At 44.9% G+C, this 19,973-nt stretch overlaps 1 protein-coding gene across 1 annotated transcript in view; it reads right to left on the reverse strand.

The window, feature by feature from the left end:
• The window catches only part of ACOXL (acyl-CoA oxidase like), a 344,180-nt gene extending 330,664 nt beyond the window's left edge, over positions 1-13,516 (reverse strand). The window contains exon 1 of the mRNA XM_042930333.1: positions 13,326-13,516. Within this exon, the coding sequence (XP_042786267.1) occupies positions 13,326-13,450 (125 nt within the window). The 5' untranslated portion in view covers positions 13,451-13,516. The remainder of the gene's footprint in view (positions 1-13,325) is intronic.
• Positions 13,517-19,973: the final 6,457 nt, after the last annotated feature.

Below are 19,973 nucleotides of genomic sequence, written 5' to 3' on the forward strand. Positions count from 1 at the left end.
GTCTTAGGAGAGGAGCATTTTCTAGTTAGCCTAAAGTCACGTAGGGAGGAGCCCTGCTCACGGTCACTTTAGGCAGCCAGGATTATGACCTGTCTGTCCTTCATCCTCTACCCACCATTCCTCAGAAAACGAAAAGAGTCCTTTCTGGAGAAAGGAACTCTGTCCAAAACAAAACGTAATACTGATCTGTCACTGAAAGAGGCTACTCTGTGATCAGGAAAGCCTGTGGCCAGCAACCCTGCCTGTTTACAATCAGAACTTTACTTGTATTTTTTATTTTGCTCCTATTGTGAGCAAACAGCCAAGATGGACTAGACATTTAAGGAAAGCTTCACACACAAAAATCAGAGGTCAAAGGTACAAATGGAAAAAAAGAAAACCAAAGGAAACAGAGACAAAGCAGAGGAATAGAAAGGAACATCTAAAAATGTAAGAGATTTTGAAATCAGAAGACAAGAACAGGTGTTATTACAAAAAGGAACAAAGAGGGGCGCCTGGTAGGCTCAGTCATTTAAGCATCCGACTTTGGCTCAGGTCATGATCTCACGGTTCGTGAGTTCAAGCCCCACGTTTGTGCTGACAGCTGACAGGCTGACAGGTTGACAGCCTGAAGCCTGCTTCAGATTCTGTGTCTCCCTCTCTCTCTGTTCCTCCCATGCTCGCTCTCTCTCTCTCTCAAAAATAAATAAACATTAAAAAATATATATGACAGAAGATATTTTTAACTCAGGAAGAGTTGGAAGATAAGTAGAGAAAATCTCCCAGGAAGTAGAACAAAAAAATAAAGAATGAGATGGAAAATAAGGAAGAAAGGATAAGAAAATCAAAGGACAAGGTCAGGGGTTTCAACATCTAAACAAAAGGAGTTCCAGATAATAGTGCAAATAACTGAAGAGTGTGAGTTTCCAGATTAAAGAGCCCATTACATGCCCGACACACTGAAAGCAAAAGACACCCACATCAGATCACTCTGTAAATGATGCAACACCCAGTGCTAAAGAAGAATGCTCATAATGCTGTGGCTTCCAAAAGGAAGAAAAAGAAGCCATTTATAAAAGGTCAGCGTGCAGAAGAGGTAATATCTGTTCATAGCAATGCTGGATACATAGCCAAAAGCAATGGCATGAAGCCTTTAAAAATCGGGGGGAAATTTTATTTCCAGCCTAGAATTCTATACCCAGAAGAACATTCAGTCAATTGGATGGTGAACATCTTCAGACATAAACATCTCAAAAATCTCCAAAAGTGACTTCTCTTATATTCTTTCTCAGGAAGCTATTAGATGAAAGACTGTTCTGGTTCTCCATAGCTGTGTAACAATGTACCCCAAAACTTAGCGGCTTAAAAGAGCAAGGCATCAGTATTCTTCTATCTCTCTGCTTCCTATCGGGAATTTGGACACATGGGAACAAGTAGGGATGGCTTGTCTCTGCTTCACAGTGTCTGGAGCCCCAGCTCAGATGACTTCAACAGCTGAGAGCTGGAGCCATTGGGAATGGTTAGCAACTCTTCACCTCTCTTCCTGCAGCCTCTCTCCATGGGCCAGCCACAGGCTAGCAGACCATTTTACATGGACGCTCAGGACCTCAAAAGACAGGAAGTGAAAGGTGTCAGTCTCTTCAGACCTGAGCCTGGCAACTAGCATGCTGTCACTTCAGCCATATTCTGTGGGCCAAAGCAGTCACAAAGCCACCCAGATTCAAGGGGAGGGGACACAACCACACTTCTCAGTGGGAGTAGCATTAAGGAATTTGTGGCCATACTCCACAAAGGGTAACTAAGAAAGAGAAAGCCTGGGAATACAGAGGAGATTCAAAGGCAATTCGTAAGATAATACTGAAGAAACACATAGAAAGCCAGTCCAGACAGAAGCCCCAGAAGGAGGTCTCCAGAAGGGATGTGTCCACAGGGGCTGGGGGAGTGGAATTGCCAATTACCTTACAGGTTTTACTAAGTTGAGAGGAGTGTAACCATTCTATACCAAACTGTGGTGTCAGTGATGAGTTTATAGAAAACTAAGCAAATGAACAAAGGAGAAACTGATAAAATGATAAAAAGTTATAAAAGAAAGGAAATGAAACACAGTGCACTATGGGGCACAGCTGGGAATAATATTTATATAGTCACAGCAATGTGAATACTGGATAGTGATTTAAATAAAAATGGTGACACGGTGATTTTCAGAGCATAGACAAAGAAAATGCAGCAGTGAGATCTTCGTTTTCTATAATAGTCATTATATAGTCAAGAAGTGGTGGTTTAAGTATGTTGTTTAGGTCGATTGGAGGATTAACACAACAATCTGCACAACCTGAACCACAGAAATCAGTGAACTTGGGGAGCAAGAAGGCGAGGGAAGGGAGGTGCTTTTGCGAGCAGAGAGAAGACAGAGACTGAGGGGGGGGTGCGGTGGGGGGGGGCAGAGAATACGGGAAAAGCACTCCTCCCAAAAAGCAGCTGGAGAGAAAGTGGAAAATTGGAAACAGCCGCAGGGACTAAACTACAAAGGGAGAAAGGAGAAAGGAGTGGGTTTAAATTCCATTAAGACTGTAAACAAGGGGAGCGCAAAGGTTGCAACTCTGCAGCTCGATACCTGGTGGTGCTCTGGTAGGAAGGGCGAATCCCCAGGAACAGGGTGGGGTCCGGGAGGTTCTTGGGCCACACACGGAAAAACGGTTCCACTGCTGGAAGGACATTTGGTAGAGACTGTTGAAACCACCTGGTCCCAGCAGCCCCAGAAAACGGCCACATTCACTGGTACTGGAACAAGGTCATTAAGGGTGAAGCCTGGTGCCAGATGTGTGTTGTGATTTTCCATAATCCCTGAAAAGCTGCTGCTACACTATCTAGCAAACTTTTTCTGGGGCGGGCTGGCACCTGGCCGCAGTCTCGGGGCACCGGCAGCAGCAGGATCTGGCAAGTGTTCCTGGTTGCAGCCAGCATTCGGCCATTGCTCGGTGAGACCCTCCCATAGAGAGGCAGAACGGGTCAAAGCCACAGTCCTTCAGAAGTAAGGGGTCGGGGAAAACAGTCGCATCTGAGACAAAACTCAGGAGAGAGGTACTGCCTGGGGCCTGGTCATAGACAGAGAAAAAGCGGGGAGTGGACAAAAGCTAAAGACAGAAGACGGGTGCACGATGGCTGATCAAGGAGAAGAGTTCCAATACTAGGGACTGGGTAGCTGGGTGGCACCAGTTTCACCGCTCCCGCGCACGCACCTATGCACGTACGAGTGCCACAACACTCCACCCCAGTAGGCTAGCAGCGTCATCTAGTGGAGAACGGAGCCGCTACACTGAGCCCCGCCCAAGTGGGCCAACCTCATTCCTCAAGAACACAAGTCTCACCGCCTACTTAGTTTATGGACTATAAAGCGCTACATAGTCTGACTTCTAGGGGAAAACAAAGTAATTTCAGTCCTATTTCAATCTATTAGCAGGTCCATCTATTCAATTTTCTTTCTTTTTTTTTCTCTCTTTTACACTTCTTTTCTTTGTCTTGAATACAGAAAGAGGAAAAAATTCATTTTTATTTTCAATTTTTATTAAAAATATTTTTCCTTAATTTTTTTACTATATTTTCTACTTTTGTGTAAGTTTTTTCAAATTCTATTTTACTTCCATCATTTTATTTTAGTCTATTTCAGTGTATTCAACTTTTCAAATTTTCAAACGATTTCCTTTTTTTTCTTTTTCTTTTTTGTCGTTTCCATTTCTTTTCTTTTTCTTGAATGCAGAAACAGAAAAACTTCATTTTTACTTTCAGTTTCTATTAAAAACATTTTCTTCCATTTTTTTACTACATTTTTTGCTATTATGTAAATTTTTTCAAACTCTATTTTACTTCCATCACTTTATTTTAGTCTACTACAGTGTATTCACTTCTTCAAATTTTCAAAACATTTCCTTTTTTTCTCTTTTTCGTTTCTTTTCTTTTTCTTGAATACAGAAAGTGAAAAAATTCATTTTTATTTTTAATTTTTATTAAAAATATTTTTCTTAAAATTTTTCTACTATATTCTTTACTTTTGTGTAAATTTTTTCAAATTCTATTTTACTCCCATCATCTCATTTTAGTCTACTTCAGTGTATTCATTTTTTCAAATTCTCAAACGATTTCCTCCCCCCTTTTTTTCTCTAAAACCACTTTCTGTCAAACCACTTTCAACACCCAGACCAAAACACACCCAGGATCTAGCATCATTTATTCGATCTGTGTGTGTGTGTGTGTGTGTTTAATTTTTTAATTTTAATATTTTTTAATTTTAATTTTTCTACCTCATTAATTCCTTTTCTCCCTTCAAAAATGACAAAACGAAGGAATTCACCCCAAAAGAAAGAGTACGAAGTAATGACAGCCAGGGATTTAACCAACACAGATACAAACAAGATGTCTGAACCAGAATTTAGAATCACGATAATAAGAATACTAGCTGGAGTCGAAAATAGATTAGAATCCCTTTCTGCAGAGATAAAAAGTAAAAAATAATCAGGATGAAATTAAAAATGCTATAACTGAGCTGCAATCATGGATGGATGCAGCAGTGGAAGGATGGATGAGGCAGAACAGACAATCAGTGATATAGAGGACAAACTTATAGAGAATAATGAAGCAGAAAAAAAGAGGAAGATTAAGGCAAAAGAGCACGATATAAGAATCAGAGAGATCAGTGACTCATTAAAAAGGAACAACATCAGAATCATAGGGGTCCCAGAAGAGGAAGAGAGAGAAATAGGGGTAGAAGCGTTATGCGAGCAAATCATAGCAGAAAACTTTCCTAACCTGGGGAAAGACACAGACATCAAAATCCAGGAAGCACAGAGGACCCCCATTAGATTCAACAAAAACCGACCATCAACAAGGCATATCATAGTCAAATTCACAAAATACTCAGGCAAGGAGAGAATCATGAAAGCAGCAAGGGAAAAAAAGTCCCTAACCTACAAGGGAAGACAGATGAGGTTTGCAGCAGACCTATCCACAGAAACTTGGCAGGCCAGAAAGGGGTGGCAGGATACATTCAATGTGCTGAATCAGAAAAATATGCAGCCAAGAATTCTTTATCCAGCAAGGCTGTCATTCAAAATAGAAGGAGAGCTAAGAAGTTTCCCAGACAAAAAAAAAAATTAAAGGAGTCTGTGACCACTAAACCAGCCCTGCAAGAAATCTTAAGGGGGACTCTCTGAGGGGAGAAAAGATGAATATATATATAACTACCAAAAGCAACAAAGATTAGAAAGGACCAGAGAACACCACCAGAAACTCCAACTCTACAAGCATCATAATGGCAATAAATTCATATCTTTCAGTACTCACTCTAAACGTCAATGGACTCAATGCTCCAATCAAAAGACACAGGGTAACAAAATGCATAAGAAAACAAGATCCATCTATATGCTGTTTACAAGAAACCCACTTGAGACCTAAAGACACCTTCAGATTGAAAATAAGGGGATGGAGAACCATCTACCATGCTAATGGTCAACAAAAGAAAGCCAGAGTAGCCATACTTATATCAGACAACCTAGACTTTAAAATAAAGACTGTATCAAGAGATGCAGAAGGGCATTATATCATAATCAAGGGGTCTATCCACCAAGAAGACCTAACAATTGTAAACATTTATGTGGCAAATGTGGGAACACCCAAATATATACATCAATTAATCACAAACATAAAGAAACTCATCGATAGTAATACCATAATAGTAGGAGACTTCAACACCCTACTCACAGCAATGGACAGATCATCTAATCAAAAAATCAACAAGGAAACAATGGCTTTGAATGACATACTGGACCAGATGGACTTAACAGATATATTCAGAACATTTCATCCTAAAGCAGCAGAATATACATTCTTCTCCAGTGCACATGGAACGTTCTCCAGAATAGACCATATACTGGGACACGAATCAGCCCTAAGTAAGGACAAAAAAGATCGAGATCATACTGTGTGTATTTTCAGACCACAACACTATGAAACTCGAAATCAACCACAAGAAAAATCTGAAAAGGTAACAAATACTTGGAGACTGAAAAACATCATACTAAAGAATGAATGGGCTAACCAAGAAGTTAAAGAGGAAATTAAAAAGTATATGGAAGTCAATGAAAATGATAACACCACAACCCAAAAACTCTGGGATGCAGCGAAGGCGGTCATAAGAGGAATGTATATAGCAATCCACTCCTTCCTAAAGAAGGAAGAAAGATGTCAGATACATAACCTAACCTTACGCCTTAAAGAGCTGGAAAAAGAACAGCAAATAAAACCCCAAACCAGCAGAAGACAGGAAATAATAAAGATTAGAACGGAAATTAATGCTATCAAAACCAAAAAACAAAAAAAAAAAAACAAAAAACAAAACAAAACAGAAGCTGGTTCTGTTCAATGAAACCAGAAGCTGGTTATTTGAAAGAATTAACAAAATTGATAAACCACTAGCCAGTTGGATCAAAAAGAAAAAGGAAAGGACCCAAATAAATCAAGAATGAAAGAAAAGAGATCACAAACAACACAGCAGAAATAAAAACAATAATAAGAGAATATTATGAGCAATTACATTCCAATAAAATGGGCAATCTGGAAGAAATGGAAAAATTCCTAGAAACATATACATTACCAAAACTGAAACAGGAAGAAATAGGAAATTTGAACAGACCCATAACCAGTAAGGAAATCGAATTTGTAATCAAAAATCTGCTACCAGATCATGGTTTGTGGGTTCGAGCCCCATGCCGAGCCCTACATCGGGCTCCACGCTGCCAGTGCGGAGCCTGTTTGGGATTCTCTCTCCCTCTCTCTCTGCCCCTTCACCACTTGAGATCTCTCTCTCTCTCTCTCTTTCAAAAGCAAATAAATAAATCTTCCTCAAAAAAATTTTTAGTATATGTGCTGCCGAAGTGAGCACTTTAAATTTTTTAATATTTATTTATTTTTGACAGAAAGAGAGAGAGTGCGCGCGCACACCCGCATGAGCTGGGGAGGGGCAGAGAGAAAGAGACCCAGAATGTGAAGCAGGCTCTAGGCTCTGAGCTGTCAGCACAGGGCCCAATGCGGGGCTCGAACTCACGGACTGTGAGATCGTGACCTGAGCTGAAGTCAGACACTTAACCGACTGAGCCACCCAGGCACCCCAATAAATAAATTTTTTAAAAAGTGGTCAATTTGATTTTATGTGTATTTGACTACAATGAAAAAAGCAGTTGGAGGAGGGGACAGCTTAGGAACCTTTCAAGTTTTCCAAATTATTTGGCCTTTTGCGATGAGACCGGCTTCACGTATACTTGCATATGTAAAGAAGACTTAAGGGGAAAATTATCAACAGTTAGGAAGAGATGCATGCATTGCTCTAGGGAGAGGAAGCCAAGGGAGTAGAGAGAAAGAAGGGGTGAGGGGAGCCACCACATTGACACCAGGGAGGGGAACCCTGTGGAAGGGCAGGTAAAAGGTTTTAAGAGACCAGCAACATCTAGTGGGGCTTTGTAGTTGTTGTCCTGAGGGACTTGTGCCATACCTACACACGTGCACACCCACTCACCAGCCCGGCCCTCAGGAAAGAGCTCCCGTTTGCCAAGAAACTCACTCAAAAACACGTTAAAAGCGTATCTCGTTTCACACGTTGCTTTTGAACATTCCTCGCAAACCCCAGTGAGGAACCTCGAGTCTCCCCAAATCCTCCCCCTGTCAAAATAAACAGCATGCTGTCACAGGGCAGCCTGGCCCTCAGCAACCGTGGTATCCCAGGGGCTGGGGGGACTCTCTAACGGAGTGGGACAGTGTGGAGTCAGCCTGACAAGCCAGTCTTTGGGAGACAGGGCAAGCCATTCCTTAGGAGGGGAGCCTGGACTGCGTCCACACCGCCCCTGGGAGCAGAGTGTAGAAGGCGAACCCCAGTGCTTGAGGAGGATAGTCATCATGCGCACAGGAAATTACACAACCTCTGGTCTTTTAGAGGCAATCTATTTCCCAGCCTCATATGTCCTGGGAGTGCCTGACCCCGTACAAACTTCCCACTGTACACACACACACACACACACACACACACACACACACACACACATGGCACTCAGGGAACCTTGTGGCCACAGGCCACAAACCCTACCCCACCCCCAACACCATTTTAACTTCAAAAGCCTGAGGAGGAGGAGGACCAGACACCTCAGCAAATCAGTGACTAGAGAAGTTTTATTTCTGGTCTCCTATGGAGCGTTCTATTCTGGCAGAACGTTTAAAACATCAAGAAATGAGGATCGCTGTCTTCTAGCACGTGATAAGATCAAATCTGATAGTACAGCGTGACCTTTCGAATAGAGATCAGAATCTTGAATCACTTGGGAAAAACAATATGAAATTTAGTCTATGCTCTTATCACAACTCCAAACTTATGAAGCCAGTAAACGAGAACTGGAAAGAAGAGAAAAGTGTTTGTTAGCATAATGGTGTTATCTTTTTCTTTTTTGGTGTTTTTCTTTTGGTGGGTTTTTTTTTGGGGGGGGGGGGGATGGGGTGGTATCACACCACAGCCAGCATCACTGAATACCTATTCATCAGTTTCTCATCCGAGCAACATAATAACCTAGTGGATATGCAAATGGCAGCTCAGTAAGGTGAAATCACTTGTTGACGGTCATACTGGGAAACAAGTCACCTGCTGGCTTTGTGACCTGCTGGTATGCCTTTCCCTCTATCCCTAAGCCAGTGGTGCAATCTCAGGGAAGTATTTCTACTTGGCCCAAGTCAGCAGTTCGAATATTAGAATTTTGTTCCATATTTTATTTATTTTTTAATGTTTATTTACTTATTTTGGAGAGAGAGAGAGAGAAAGAGGAAGAGAGCGCAAGCAAGGGAGGGGCAGAGAGAGGGAGAGAGGGAGAGGGAGAGAGGATTCCAAGCAGGCTCCAGGCTCCTCGCTGTCAGCTCAGAGCCCAACGCAGGGCTCAAACCCAGGAACCGTGAGATCATAATCCGAGCTGGAGTTGGATGCTCAACTGACTGAGCCATTCAGGCACCCCTTGTTCCATATTTTAAATTGCAGTTACTGGGGCACCTGGGTGGCTCTGTCGGTTAAGCGTCTGACTTCGGCTCAGGTCACAATTTCATGGTTCATGAGTTCGAGCCCCACATCGGGCTCTTTGCTGACAGCACGGAGCCTGGAGCCTGCTTTCGATTCTGTGTCTCCATCTCTCTCTGCTCCTCCCCTGCTCTCTCTCTCTTCTCAAGAATAAATAAACATTAAAACATTTTTTAAAATAAATAAATAAATTGCAGTTCCCTAAACTGAAAAAGGCAAAGTGGTAACAGCCTAGGAATGACACTGAGAAGACTGACGAGTACAGGAACAGAGACGTGTAGACATGTGTAGACAGGGCTGAAGCAGGAGAATAGGAACAGAGACGTGTAGACATGTGAAGACAGGGCTGTAGCAGAGCAAAGTATGACTGAAAGGACCTCTTTGTACTCTTAAAAACGGTTGAGGCCTTCACATAAAAACCTGCACACAAGGCCACCTGGGTGGCTCAGTCGGTTGAGGGTCCGACTCTTGATTTCGGCTCAGGTCATGATCCCAAGGTCGTGGGATCCAGCCCTGTTTAGGGCTCTGCGCTGAGCATGGGGTCTGCTTAAGATTCTCTCCCTCTGCCCCTCTCCCCTGCTCACACATGCTTTCTCTCTCTCTCTTAAATAAATAAACAAACAAACCTGCACGCAGATGTTTATAGTAGCTTTATTGCTAACTGCCAAAACTTGGAAGCAGCCAAGATGCCCGTTAGTAGGTGAATGCATAGACAAACTGTGGCTCGTCCAGACAATGAAAGATTATTCAGCACTAAAAGGAAATGAGCTCTCAAGCCATGAAAAGGCATGGAGGAAGCTTCATTGCACATTACTAAGTGAAAGAAGCTAATGACGTATGACTCCAGCCACATGACATTCTGGAAAAGGCAAAACTATGGAGTAAAAAGTTCAGTGGTTGCCAGGGGTGGTTTGTGGGGAGAGATGAATAGGCAAAGCACAAAGGATCTTTAGGGCAGTGAAAATACTCTGTATAATAAACCATAATGATAAATGTGCACCATTATATATTTGCCTAAACCCATAGAATGTACAATGTTAACAGTAAGCCCTAACATAAACTATGGACTTGGGGTGATCATGATGTTCAATCTTGGTTAAAAAAAGTATCAATCTGGTGGGTGATGTTGATAATGGGGGAGACTATGCCTGTGTGGAGGCAGGCAAAATACGGAAAATCTCTGTATCTCTCTTCCAATATTGTTGTAAACCTAAAACTGCTCTAGAAGAAAAATAAACTCTTAAGAAATTATTGAGACCCTCAAGCATTTATTGATATTTACCACATTAGAAATTATGACAGAAAAATATTTAAATATATATTAAACCATTTGAAAGTAATGGGTGGCTCAGTCAGTTGAGCGTCTGACTTTGGCTCAGGTCACAATCTCGTGGTTTGTGGGTTTGGGCCCACATCAGGCTCTGTGCTGACAGCTCAGAGCCTAGAGCCTGCTTCAGATTCTGTGTCTCCCTCTCTCTCTGCCTCTCTCTCACTCTCTCTCTCAAAAATAAATAAACATTAAAAATTTTAAGAAAAAGAAAGTAATAGTATTAAACTCATTAAATTTTTAATGAAAAAACTATATTTTCTAGCCTCCCCCCAAAATTTAGTAATAAGAGGCATTTTTTTTTTTTTTTTTTTGCATTTTTACAAATCTCTTTAATGGAAGGGATTCATAGAAGATAGCTGGATTCTCTTGGGAATGCAAGAGCTGGTGCAGCTTGCATTACTCTGGAAAACAGTATGGAGGGTCCTCAAAAAACTAAAACTAGAACTACCCTACAACCCAGCAACTGCACTGCTAGGCATTTATCCATGGGATACAGGTGTGCTGTTTCGAAGGGACACATGCACCCCCATGTTTATGGCAGCACTATCCACAATAGCTAAAGTATGGAAAGAGCCCAAATGTCCATCCATGGATGAATGGATAAAGAAAAGTGGTATAGATATATAGATATATAGATATAGATACATACACACAGACACACACACACACACACACACACACACACACAATGGAGTATTACTTGGCAATCAAAAAGAATGAAATCTTGCCATATGCAACTACGTGGATGGAACCAGAGGGCATTATGCTAAGTGAAATTAGTCAGTCAGAGAAAGACAAATATCATATCACTTCACTCCTATGAGGACTTTAAGAGACAAAACAGATGAACATAAGGAAAGGGAAACAAAAATAATATAAAAACAGCGAGGGGGGACAAAACAGAAGAGACTCATAAACGTGGAGAACAAACTGAGGGTTACGGGAGGGGTTGTGGGAGGGGGGATGAGCTAAATGGGTAAGGGGCACTAAGGAATCTACTCCTGAAATCATTGTTGCACTATATGCTAATTTGGATGTAAATTTAAAAAAATAAAAAATAAAACAAGTTAAAATTAAAAAAAAAAAGAAGATAGCTGGATTCTCATATCTGCTTCTGTATTTAATCTGTTGGGATATTATACTTAATGTAGTCTCTGGAAACCACCACTGAACACTGTGAAAAAATGAGAGTGAAAACGCCAATAACATCTTAGCATTATTATCAAATTGGTTTTCCCTTTGAATCTCCTGAAACGATCTTGGGTACCCCTAGACCACACTTTGAAAACCATGACATAAAGAGAAAGCAGGGAAGACATTCCAGGACATACTCACCCTCTTACACGTCTCACATTTCATTGTCCCTAAGTCCACCCCCTTCCAGGGCAGGAACCCCAGCTTCTTCCCCAAGGGCAAGGCACCTGCTTCCACCTCAGCCCAGCTCATTCTTTAAAAATAAATAAATAAATAAATAAATAAATAAATAAATAAATAAATAAATAAATAAATAAATAAATAATTTAAAACCTAGGGGTGCCTGTCAAAAATTAGGCAGCTCCGCCGGTTAAGCACTTGACTTCGGCTCAGGTCATGATCTCGCGGTCAGTGGGTTCGATCCCCGCGTCCCCGCACCCGGCTCTGTGCTGACAGCTCAGAACCTGGAGCCTGCTTTGGATTCGGTCTCGCTCTCTTTCTGCCCCTTCCCAGCCCATGCTCTGTTCTCTCTGTCTCTCAAAAATGGGCAAACTTTAAAAAAACTTAAAAAAAATTTTTTTTTCATTTAATGTTTGTTTATTTTTGAAAGAGAGAGACAGAGCGTGAGCAGGGAGGGGCAGAGAGAGTGAGACACAGAAACCCAAGCAGGCTCCAGGCTCTTAGCTGTCAGCACAGGGAGGACATGGGGCTGGAACTCACGAACTTTGAGATCATAACCTGAGCCGAAATTGGACACTTAACCGAATGAGCCACCCAGGCGCCCCTCAGCCCAGCTCATTCTTAAGACAGAAGCTCAAAGTGGGTGGACTGGGCACTGCCAGCTAGTTAATCTTCCTTCGCAACATACTGGCGTTTTTACTAAGGGCTTCCTTAAGCTACAGCTCCAGAGCTTGGTTCTAAGAGTGGGCTTTTCAGACTGCCTGTGAAGGGGTGAGCTACCCAGCACAGGAGAAAGAGCCCACAATAGGATACACGTGCTGAGTTCTGGTTCTGACTGCCTGTCACTGAGTTCTCTCCATGGAACTTGAGCAGCACCCGCCCCTCTGTCCACTTCTCAGACCTGTCCCGGCATCAAATGACCTTGTGGACTTGAGCACCCCTTAGAACCAAGTACTGGGCCCCTGGGAGTCCGTCCCACCCCAGAGGCCCAGATATGCCCTGCGCAGGGCCAGTCCATCCCCGTGCCAATAAAAGTCCCTCTCTTCCAGGCAGACACCATCCACAGCCTAAGCTGTCTTGCCCGCTTCCTGCGCACCTGGTCGGGCGCACCCGGTGCACCCGTTGCGTACCCGGTGGCACAATGACCCTGGTCGCCGTCCACGCCCACCCCATCCCGGATTTTCTGCCTCTTCTCCCACCACCCGGAGTGGGACACGAAGGGCGGGCATTCAAACAACTGAGGTCTAGAAACCGCGCCGAACCTTCCAGCCGCGACTCTCAGGAAATCACCGCGCCTGCGGCGGCGGGCCCACCCCTTCACTCTCCGCGTAGGAGGGAGCCGGCAGGCGGAGGCCACCCTCCCTGCGGGCCTGTGAGGTCCGCGGCCGTCTACGGTGCCCGCACCTCTGCGGAGGAGAGCCCACCACCATCTGCACAGGGTAGGAGGGCGATGCCTCGTCCTGGCCCGGGGCACCCCGGACGGTGCCCCCGGGGACGCGCGGAGAACCAGGGCACACGGCCAGCCGGCCTGCGGCGGCACAGTACCTGTGGCGGAAGAGCGGGCTGCCTCCCAGGAGTCTGCGGGGCTCGTTCTTGAGACTCCAAAACTCGCCGTCCAGGTAGCGGTGCAGGGACGAGTCCCCGAGCCCCGGGTCCGGAGCCGGCTCCATCGCGCCGCCCGGCCTCCGGCTTTGCCGCGGGAACCCCAGGGGCCGTCTGCCCTCCGCGCCTCCTCCTCTGAGATGCCGGCACGTGCAGCCCGGAGCGCACGCCCTCTTATCCGCGCCGCCCGGGGGCGGTCTCCTCCCTCCGCAGCTTCTTGTCCCCTGCCCCAGCCCCACCCCTTCCCAGCCGGCCTTCCCGGGACACTGCTCCCTGGGCACGAGGGACGAGCTGTCCAGAAAGTCGGGGCTCCTAGGGTGGTCTCTCGCCCTCCAGGAAGCTCAAAGTCCACCGCCTCGCCCTGGGGCTTTAGCTTCTACCGCCCATGCCATTTCAATTGTCCCCCCGGTCTGGGGGTGCACCAGAAGCAAGTATTAGAACCCTAGAGAGGGAAACGGTCAGGTGGACGTGGGCAGGGGAGTCCCGGCTGCTCAGAGCGGAGGCATTTTACTCAGCCGGCCTTGCGTGCCAGCCTCTTTGCCTGGCTCTCAGGGTCCGGTAAGGGACTGGTCTACCTCTGGCCCCAACTCAGCTGCTGCTCGGCTCAAATCCCTGCCCCACCTCCCCAACCCCAAAATGGGACCTTTTATAGTGACCTCTAATATGACTGTAATCTGGGGGTAGCCAGCCTGCAGCCGGTGCGGTCCAGAGCAGCTGGGAGACGCAGGCAGAGCAAGACAACGGACAGGAACACGGAATTCCTCTCCCAGGACCCTCCTCTTGCGGTTGTGGGGCGTAGGAAAGGAGTTACAACCTAAGTGGCGATTTTTCATCCCTTTCCTCTGGATAACTCTCATCTTATTGATTCTTTTTTTGTTTTATTTTTTTATTCTGAGAGACAGAGAGAAAGCACGTGCGAGTGGGGGAGGAGCAGAGAGAGAGAGAGAGAGAGAGAGAGAGAGAGTGTCCCAAGCAGGCACCACGTGCAGACTCCAACATTTAACTGACTGAGCCACTCTGGCGCCCCTATTCTTTTGAATACAAAGGAAATGTTAGCCCTTTCCTTCCAAAAATCACTCTGCAAGGGAGGGAACTGCTGGGGATGCAGTGCAGCAGTTAGGAAGCTGTCTGCTGTCATTAGGTGAGCGGAGGTCATCTCTATCAGCTTCCTGTGGCCGTGTGGCAAATTACCACACACTGAGTGGCCGAAAACAACACAGATGTATCTTCTTAGAGTTCTGGAGGTCAGAAGTCAAAAATGGATCTCACAGGGCCGATCAAGGTCTTAGCAGAGCTTGACTCTGCTTCAGAGAAAAATCTCTTTCCTCATCTTTTCCAGCTTCTAGAAGCTACCTTCTTCATCCGTTGGCTCCTATTCCCTTCCTTCCTCCATCTTCAAAGTGCATCACAAAAACCTCTGCTTCTACTACTCATTCCCTTCTTCTGATTTGACTTTCTTGCCTCCCTCTTACAAGGACGCTTGTGATTGCATTGAGCCCGCCCAAATAATCACATGAAGATAATCTCTATCTTATTTTTTTTAATGTTTATTTTTTTATTTTTGAGACAGAGAGAGACAGAGTATGAACGGGGGAGGGGCAGAGAGAGAGGGAGACACAGAATCGGAAGCAGGCTCCAGGCTCTGAGCCATCAGCCCAGAGCCCGACGCGGGGCTCGAACTCACGAACCGTGAGATCGTGACCTGAGCTGAAGTCGGACGCTCAACCGACTGAGCCACCCAGGCACCCCCAGATAATCTCTATCTTAAAATCAGACAACTTAAAATCACACCTGTAGCATCCCTTTTCCCATGTGAGGTAGCATACAGGTTCTGAGGATTAGGACATGAACATTTTGGCAGGCCTTTTTAAAACAATTTTTTTTTAATTTTTTTTTCTTTTTCAGAGAGAGAGACAGAGAGAGTACAAGCAGGGGAGTGACAGAGAGAGAGGGAGGTACAGAATCTGAAGCAGGCTCCAAGCTCTGAGTTGTCAGCACGGACTCTGATGTGGGGCTCGAACTCATGAACTGTGAGATCATGACTTGAGCCAAAGTCGGCTGCTTAACAACTGAGCCACCCAGGCGCCCTAAAATTTTTAAATTTATTTATTTAGAGAGAGAGAGAGTGTGAGCAGGGGAGGGGCACAGAGAGAGGAAGAGAGAGAATCCAAGCAGTCTCTGTGCTGCCACCGCAGACCCCGATGCGGGGCTCGATCCCACAAACCTCGAGATCATGACCTGAGCCGAGATCAAGAGTCGGACGCTTAACCGACTGAGCCACCCAGGTGCCCCTGGCGGGCCTGTATTCTGTCCGACACAACATCTGTGCAGCCCCAGGTGACAATACCCAAGCAAATGTGATGAAGAAGGGGCATTGTTTTTCTCATATAATGCGAGGGCTGGAAGTAGGAGAGTGCCCAGGGCTAGTTCAGTAGCTCTACTCAGGGACCGTGTTTTGTTTCCATCTTTTTGTTCTACTATCCTTTTTCAGTGTGTTATCTTTGTCTTTTTTTTTTTTTTTAATTTATCTCGTCTCATATCTTATCTCCTCCATCCATTGTTTGGATGTAGCAGCTCCAAACAACACATAGTGCCAAGCAGAAACTGGAGGGGGTTGAGGGGGGTTTCCTTCTGTATCAGTCAGGATAGGATAGCAGTGAGAAACAACCCCCAAACCATTCCAGGTGTGCAGTGGTTGCAAACCACCCCCGAACGTTAGGGTTTGTAAAGATAAGTGGGTATTTCTCACCCACGCCACATGAGGGTTCTGTTCCACGGTCCCTCCTTCCAGATCCCAGCAGACACAACGGCCACCATTGTGTGACCACACAGGCTCTTAAAGCTTCCAGCTCTCAAGGACACGTGTGACTTCCACTCACAATCCACCGGCCAAGGCAGTTCACTCTAACTGTATAGGAGAAGGAAGTACCATTCTGGCCGTACTCAGAAAGCCAACACCCCAAATAATCTGCAAGCAGCACTAATAACTACTAAATCTCCCTCTTTGCCCACTAGGGACTACTAAACCTAGCTAAACATTTGTCTCACTCTTCCTTCCACAGGCAAGCTATACTCTTCACTCCTTAAAAGAGGCAACCAAATTCCCATTCTGTCACAACATCAAGTCCAAGGCCAGTGGGGGATGCCCAGTGGCTCTCCCTCAAGTCAGGGTGTGGTTCCTCTTGAGTCAGAGATCTGTAAGCTAAAAACAAGTTACTAAGTGCATGTAGATTGAGTGAGGGGGGAAAAAAAACAACCACAACCTTTGTTGTTTGTTTGTTTGTTTTGGCTTAGTGTTGTAAGCCACTAAGATTTTTTGGAGCATTGTTTGCTACCCCACTACAATCTAGTCTAGCCTCAAAGCTACTGGAAGAACGTTGCTGCTGAAATTAAAAAAAAAAAAAATATATATATATATATATATATATATATATATATATATACACATATATATATATATATATATTTGGTTGGTTAAGCATCTGACTTGATTTCAGCTCAGGTCATGATCTCATAGTATATATATATATTCACACACACATACATACACACACACATGCACACACACACACACACACACACACACACACACTGACTTAGGGACTGGGAGGGGCAGTGAGGATGCTGTTAACCAAAGCTGAACAGAAGGAAGTTCATGTCACACACAAAGTGGCAAACGTTTGATAAAACCGTGCCCAACAGACAATATAGCCAACGACCTCATTGCTCCCGGAGGAGAAGATGCTAAAAAGACAATGTTAGCATTGCTTGCTGGCTGCTGTTGGCTGTGTTTGACAAGCTATAATAAGAAAGAGATGAACTTAGAAAGAACTGAGCAGTTTGCAAGCAGCGATGAAACGGAATAGAGAGTCCACAAATCCAGGGATGTTCAGAGTTGGAAAAGGCAATGGCTCTCCAAGTTCTATCAGTAAAAGATAAAACAGAAGTGTTTTGAGCAATAAAGGCCAATTAAAACTCGGGAAACTCTAGCCTTTAGCCTCTTGTGGCAAGAGTCTGACCTATACCCCTGTTAAGACTTCTGGATGGATTTTTGGGGTTCCCAGCAAGTCACCTATCACTCTGGGGCCTGTTGGACCAAGCAACCCCCATCTGAAGAATCAGTAGCATGGCATCAGAGTACGAGAGTAGGTCAAATTGCCCATGGGCTTGATGAGGCGCCCCAAAGTGATGAGCACCAATCTGTTCACACGGCACACCTGCTCCAGGGAACAGAAAAGAGTTACCCTCTCAGGTGCCCAAAGTGGGGAGAATCAACAGCACTTGGCAACCAGCCCTAAGGAATCTTTCAAGGAAACTGAATCTGGGAAGGAATTTGGCAGGGAAGGTTGTCAAAGAAATGACCCGGTAGAATTGCCCTTAGGCCTCCTGGTCTTACCTGGGCCCTATGCCCGCTGTATTGTTTCCCATGGCTGCCTTAGCAAATTACCATGAACTGGGTGGCCGAAAACAACAGATATTTTTTCTTATTCTTTCATGGTCCTGGAAGCCAGTAGTTGGAAATCAAGGTGTCAGCAATGTGCCCTGTTCCTTCTGAAGACTCCAAGAAAGAATCCTTCCTTGCCTCTTGCTAGATTCTGGTGGCTCCTGACAGTCCTTGGTGCACCTTGGCTTATAGCTGCCTCCACAGTCACATGACCTTCTTCCCTGAGTCTTCAAATCTCCCTCTCCTTATTGAGGACATCAGTTAGGACCGACCCTGATCCAGTATGACCTCATCTTAACTTGACTACATCTGCAAAGACCCTATTTCCATATAAGGTCACATTCTGAGGTTCCTGGTGGACACGAACTTTTGAGGAACACTATTCAACCCTGCGTCCCCATCCAAAACCAATCACTAAAAATATGATAAAGCAATGGAAGGAAATGACCACTATCAGTTCAAATAACTGTTTTTCACATTGGCTGCACATTAGAGTAACCTTGGGTTTTTAAAAATTGCTCAGTAGTGCAGACGCACTAGATAAATAAATAAATCCAATTTCTAGAGGTAGAGCCTAGGCGTCTGTATTTTTAAACCCCTGCCCCAAAGGTGATTCTAATGTGAAGCCATTGGCTTAAGCCGGTGGTTCACAGCCTTGCTGCACAGCAGACCGTTACGTGGTTAGGACAATTGGGAAAAATTAAACAAGATGGATGAAATAATATTATTGTATCATTGTTAATTTCCTGGTTTTGCTAATTGTACTGTAGATATATAAGTGAATGTTCTTGTTTCTAAGCATGCACATTGGGGGCCCCTGGGTGGCTCGGTTGGTTAAGCATCTGACTCTTGATTTCAGCTCAGGTCATGATCTCACAGTTTGTGAGTTTTTGAGCTCTGTGTTAGGCTCTGCACTGATGGTGTGGAGCCTGCTTGGGATTCTCTCTCTCTCCCTCTCTCTCTCCCCCTTCCATGCTTGCACACTCTCTCTCAAAATAAATAAACTTTAAAAAAAAAGGAATGCAAATTGAAGTATTTAGGGGTAAAAGGGCAGCTTTCTCTAAATGTCAGGGAAAAAACTGTGTATATATTATATAAACACACATATGCATATATGTAGGTACTATACACACACACACACACACACACACACACACACACAAAGAGAGAGAGAGAGAGAGAGAGAGAAAGAGAGGAGGGAAAGGAGGGAGGGACGGAGAAGACATAAAATGTTGTCCCCCTAAAGTATGATACTAAGCAAAATAAGTCAGTCATGTATGATCTCACTCATGTGCAATTTAAGAAACAAAACAAATGATCAAAGGAAAAAGAGAGAGAGAGAGCGAGAAATCAAAAAACAGACTCTTAACTATAGAGAACAAACTGATGGTTTCCAGAGGGGAGGAGGGTGGAGGGATAAGGGAATAGGGAATGGGGATTAAAGAGCACATCAGGATGAAAAAAAAAATGGGGTCCCCTCGGACTGTCTAAAAGAACCAGGACTTTCTCAGTTATCAATAATAAAACCGAATTTGAACTCTCTTCGGCGAAATGGAAGTGCATCGGTTCACAAAATTTAAGGAAGGCTTGGACACCCTAACTGGGGAAGGGCAGGAGTGTGGCTGGTATCAGAAACAGCTGGGACCGGCTACTCCAAGTCCACCAGCACTCTCTTCTCCTTCTTCCTCTTCCCCACCCCCCACCTCCCCCTGCACAGTAGCCCACTCCTCAGGGCAGCTCTGAGTCCTTTATCAGGCAGCAGAAGGCTGGGGCAAGAGCCAGGGTCCCCACAGCTGGGCCTCAAGGGAAATGAAGGGAGCCAGCGGCACGGTCCTCGCAGAAAGATGCACTGGTCCACAGTGGACTGGGGATGGCATCTGGGGTTGTTTCCGGGGGCTACCCTATAGCCCTAGACCCTCCACGCAAGAGAGAGGCCATACACTGCTGCTGGGCATACTCTGTGCTGCCCCCAGACCCTTGGCTCTTGTTTGAGAGGTGGGCCCTCGGCTAGAACATGTAAAGAGCATTCCCACATGTGGTGGCTCCTTGGATCTTGACACGGCCGTGTCTCCTCTAGCTCCTTCTGCAGAGGAGGGACTGTCATGTTAGCTGACTGGCCCAAGGGCATGCTGCTCTCTGAGGCAGAG

This window comes from Panthera leo, chromosome A3, assembly GCF_018350215.1.
Source record: "Panthera leo isolate Ple1 chromosome A3, P.leo_Ple1_pat1.1, whole genome shotgun sequence".
Lineage (NCBI taxonomy): Eukaryota > Metazoa > Chordata > Mammalia > Carnivora > Felidae > Panthera > Panthera leo.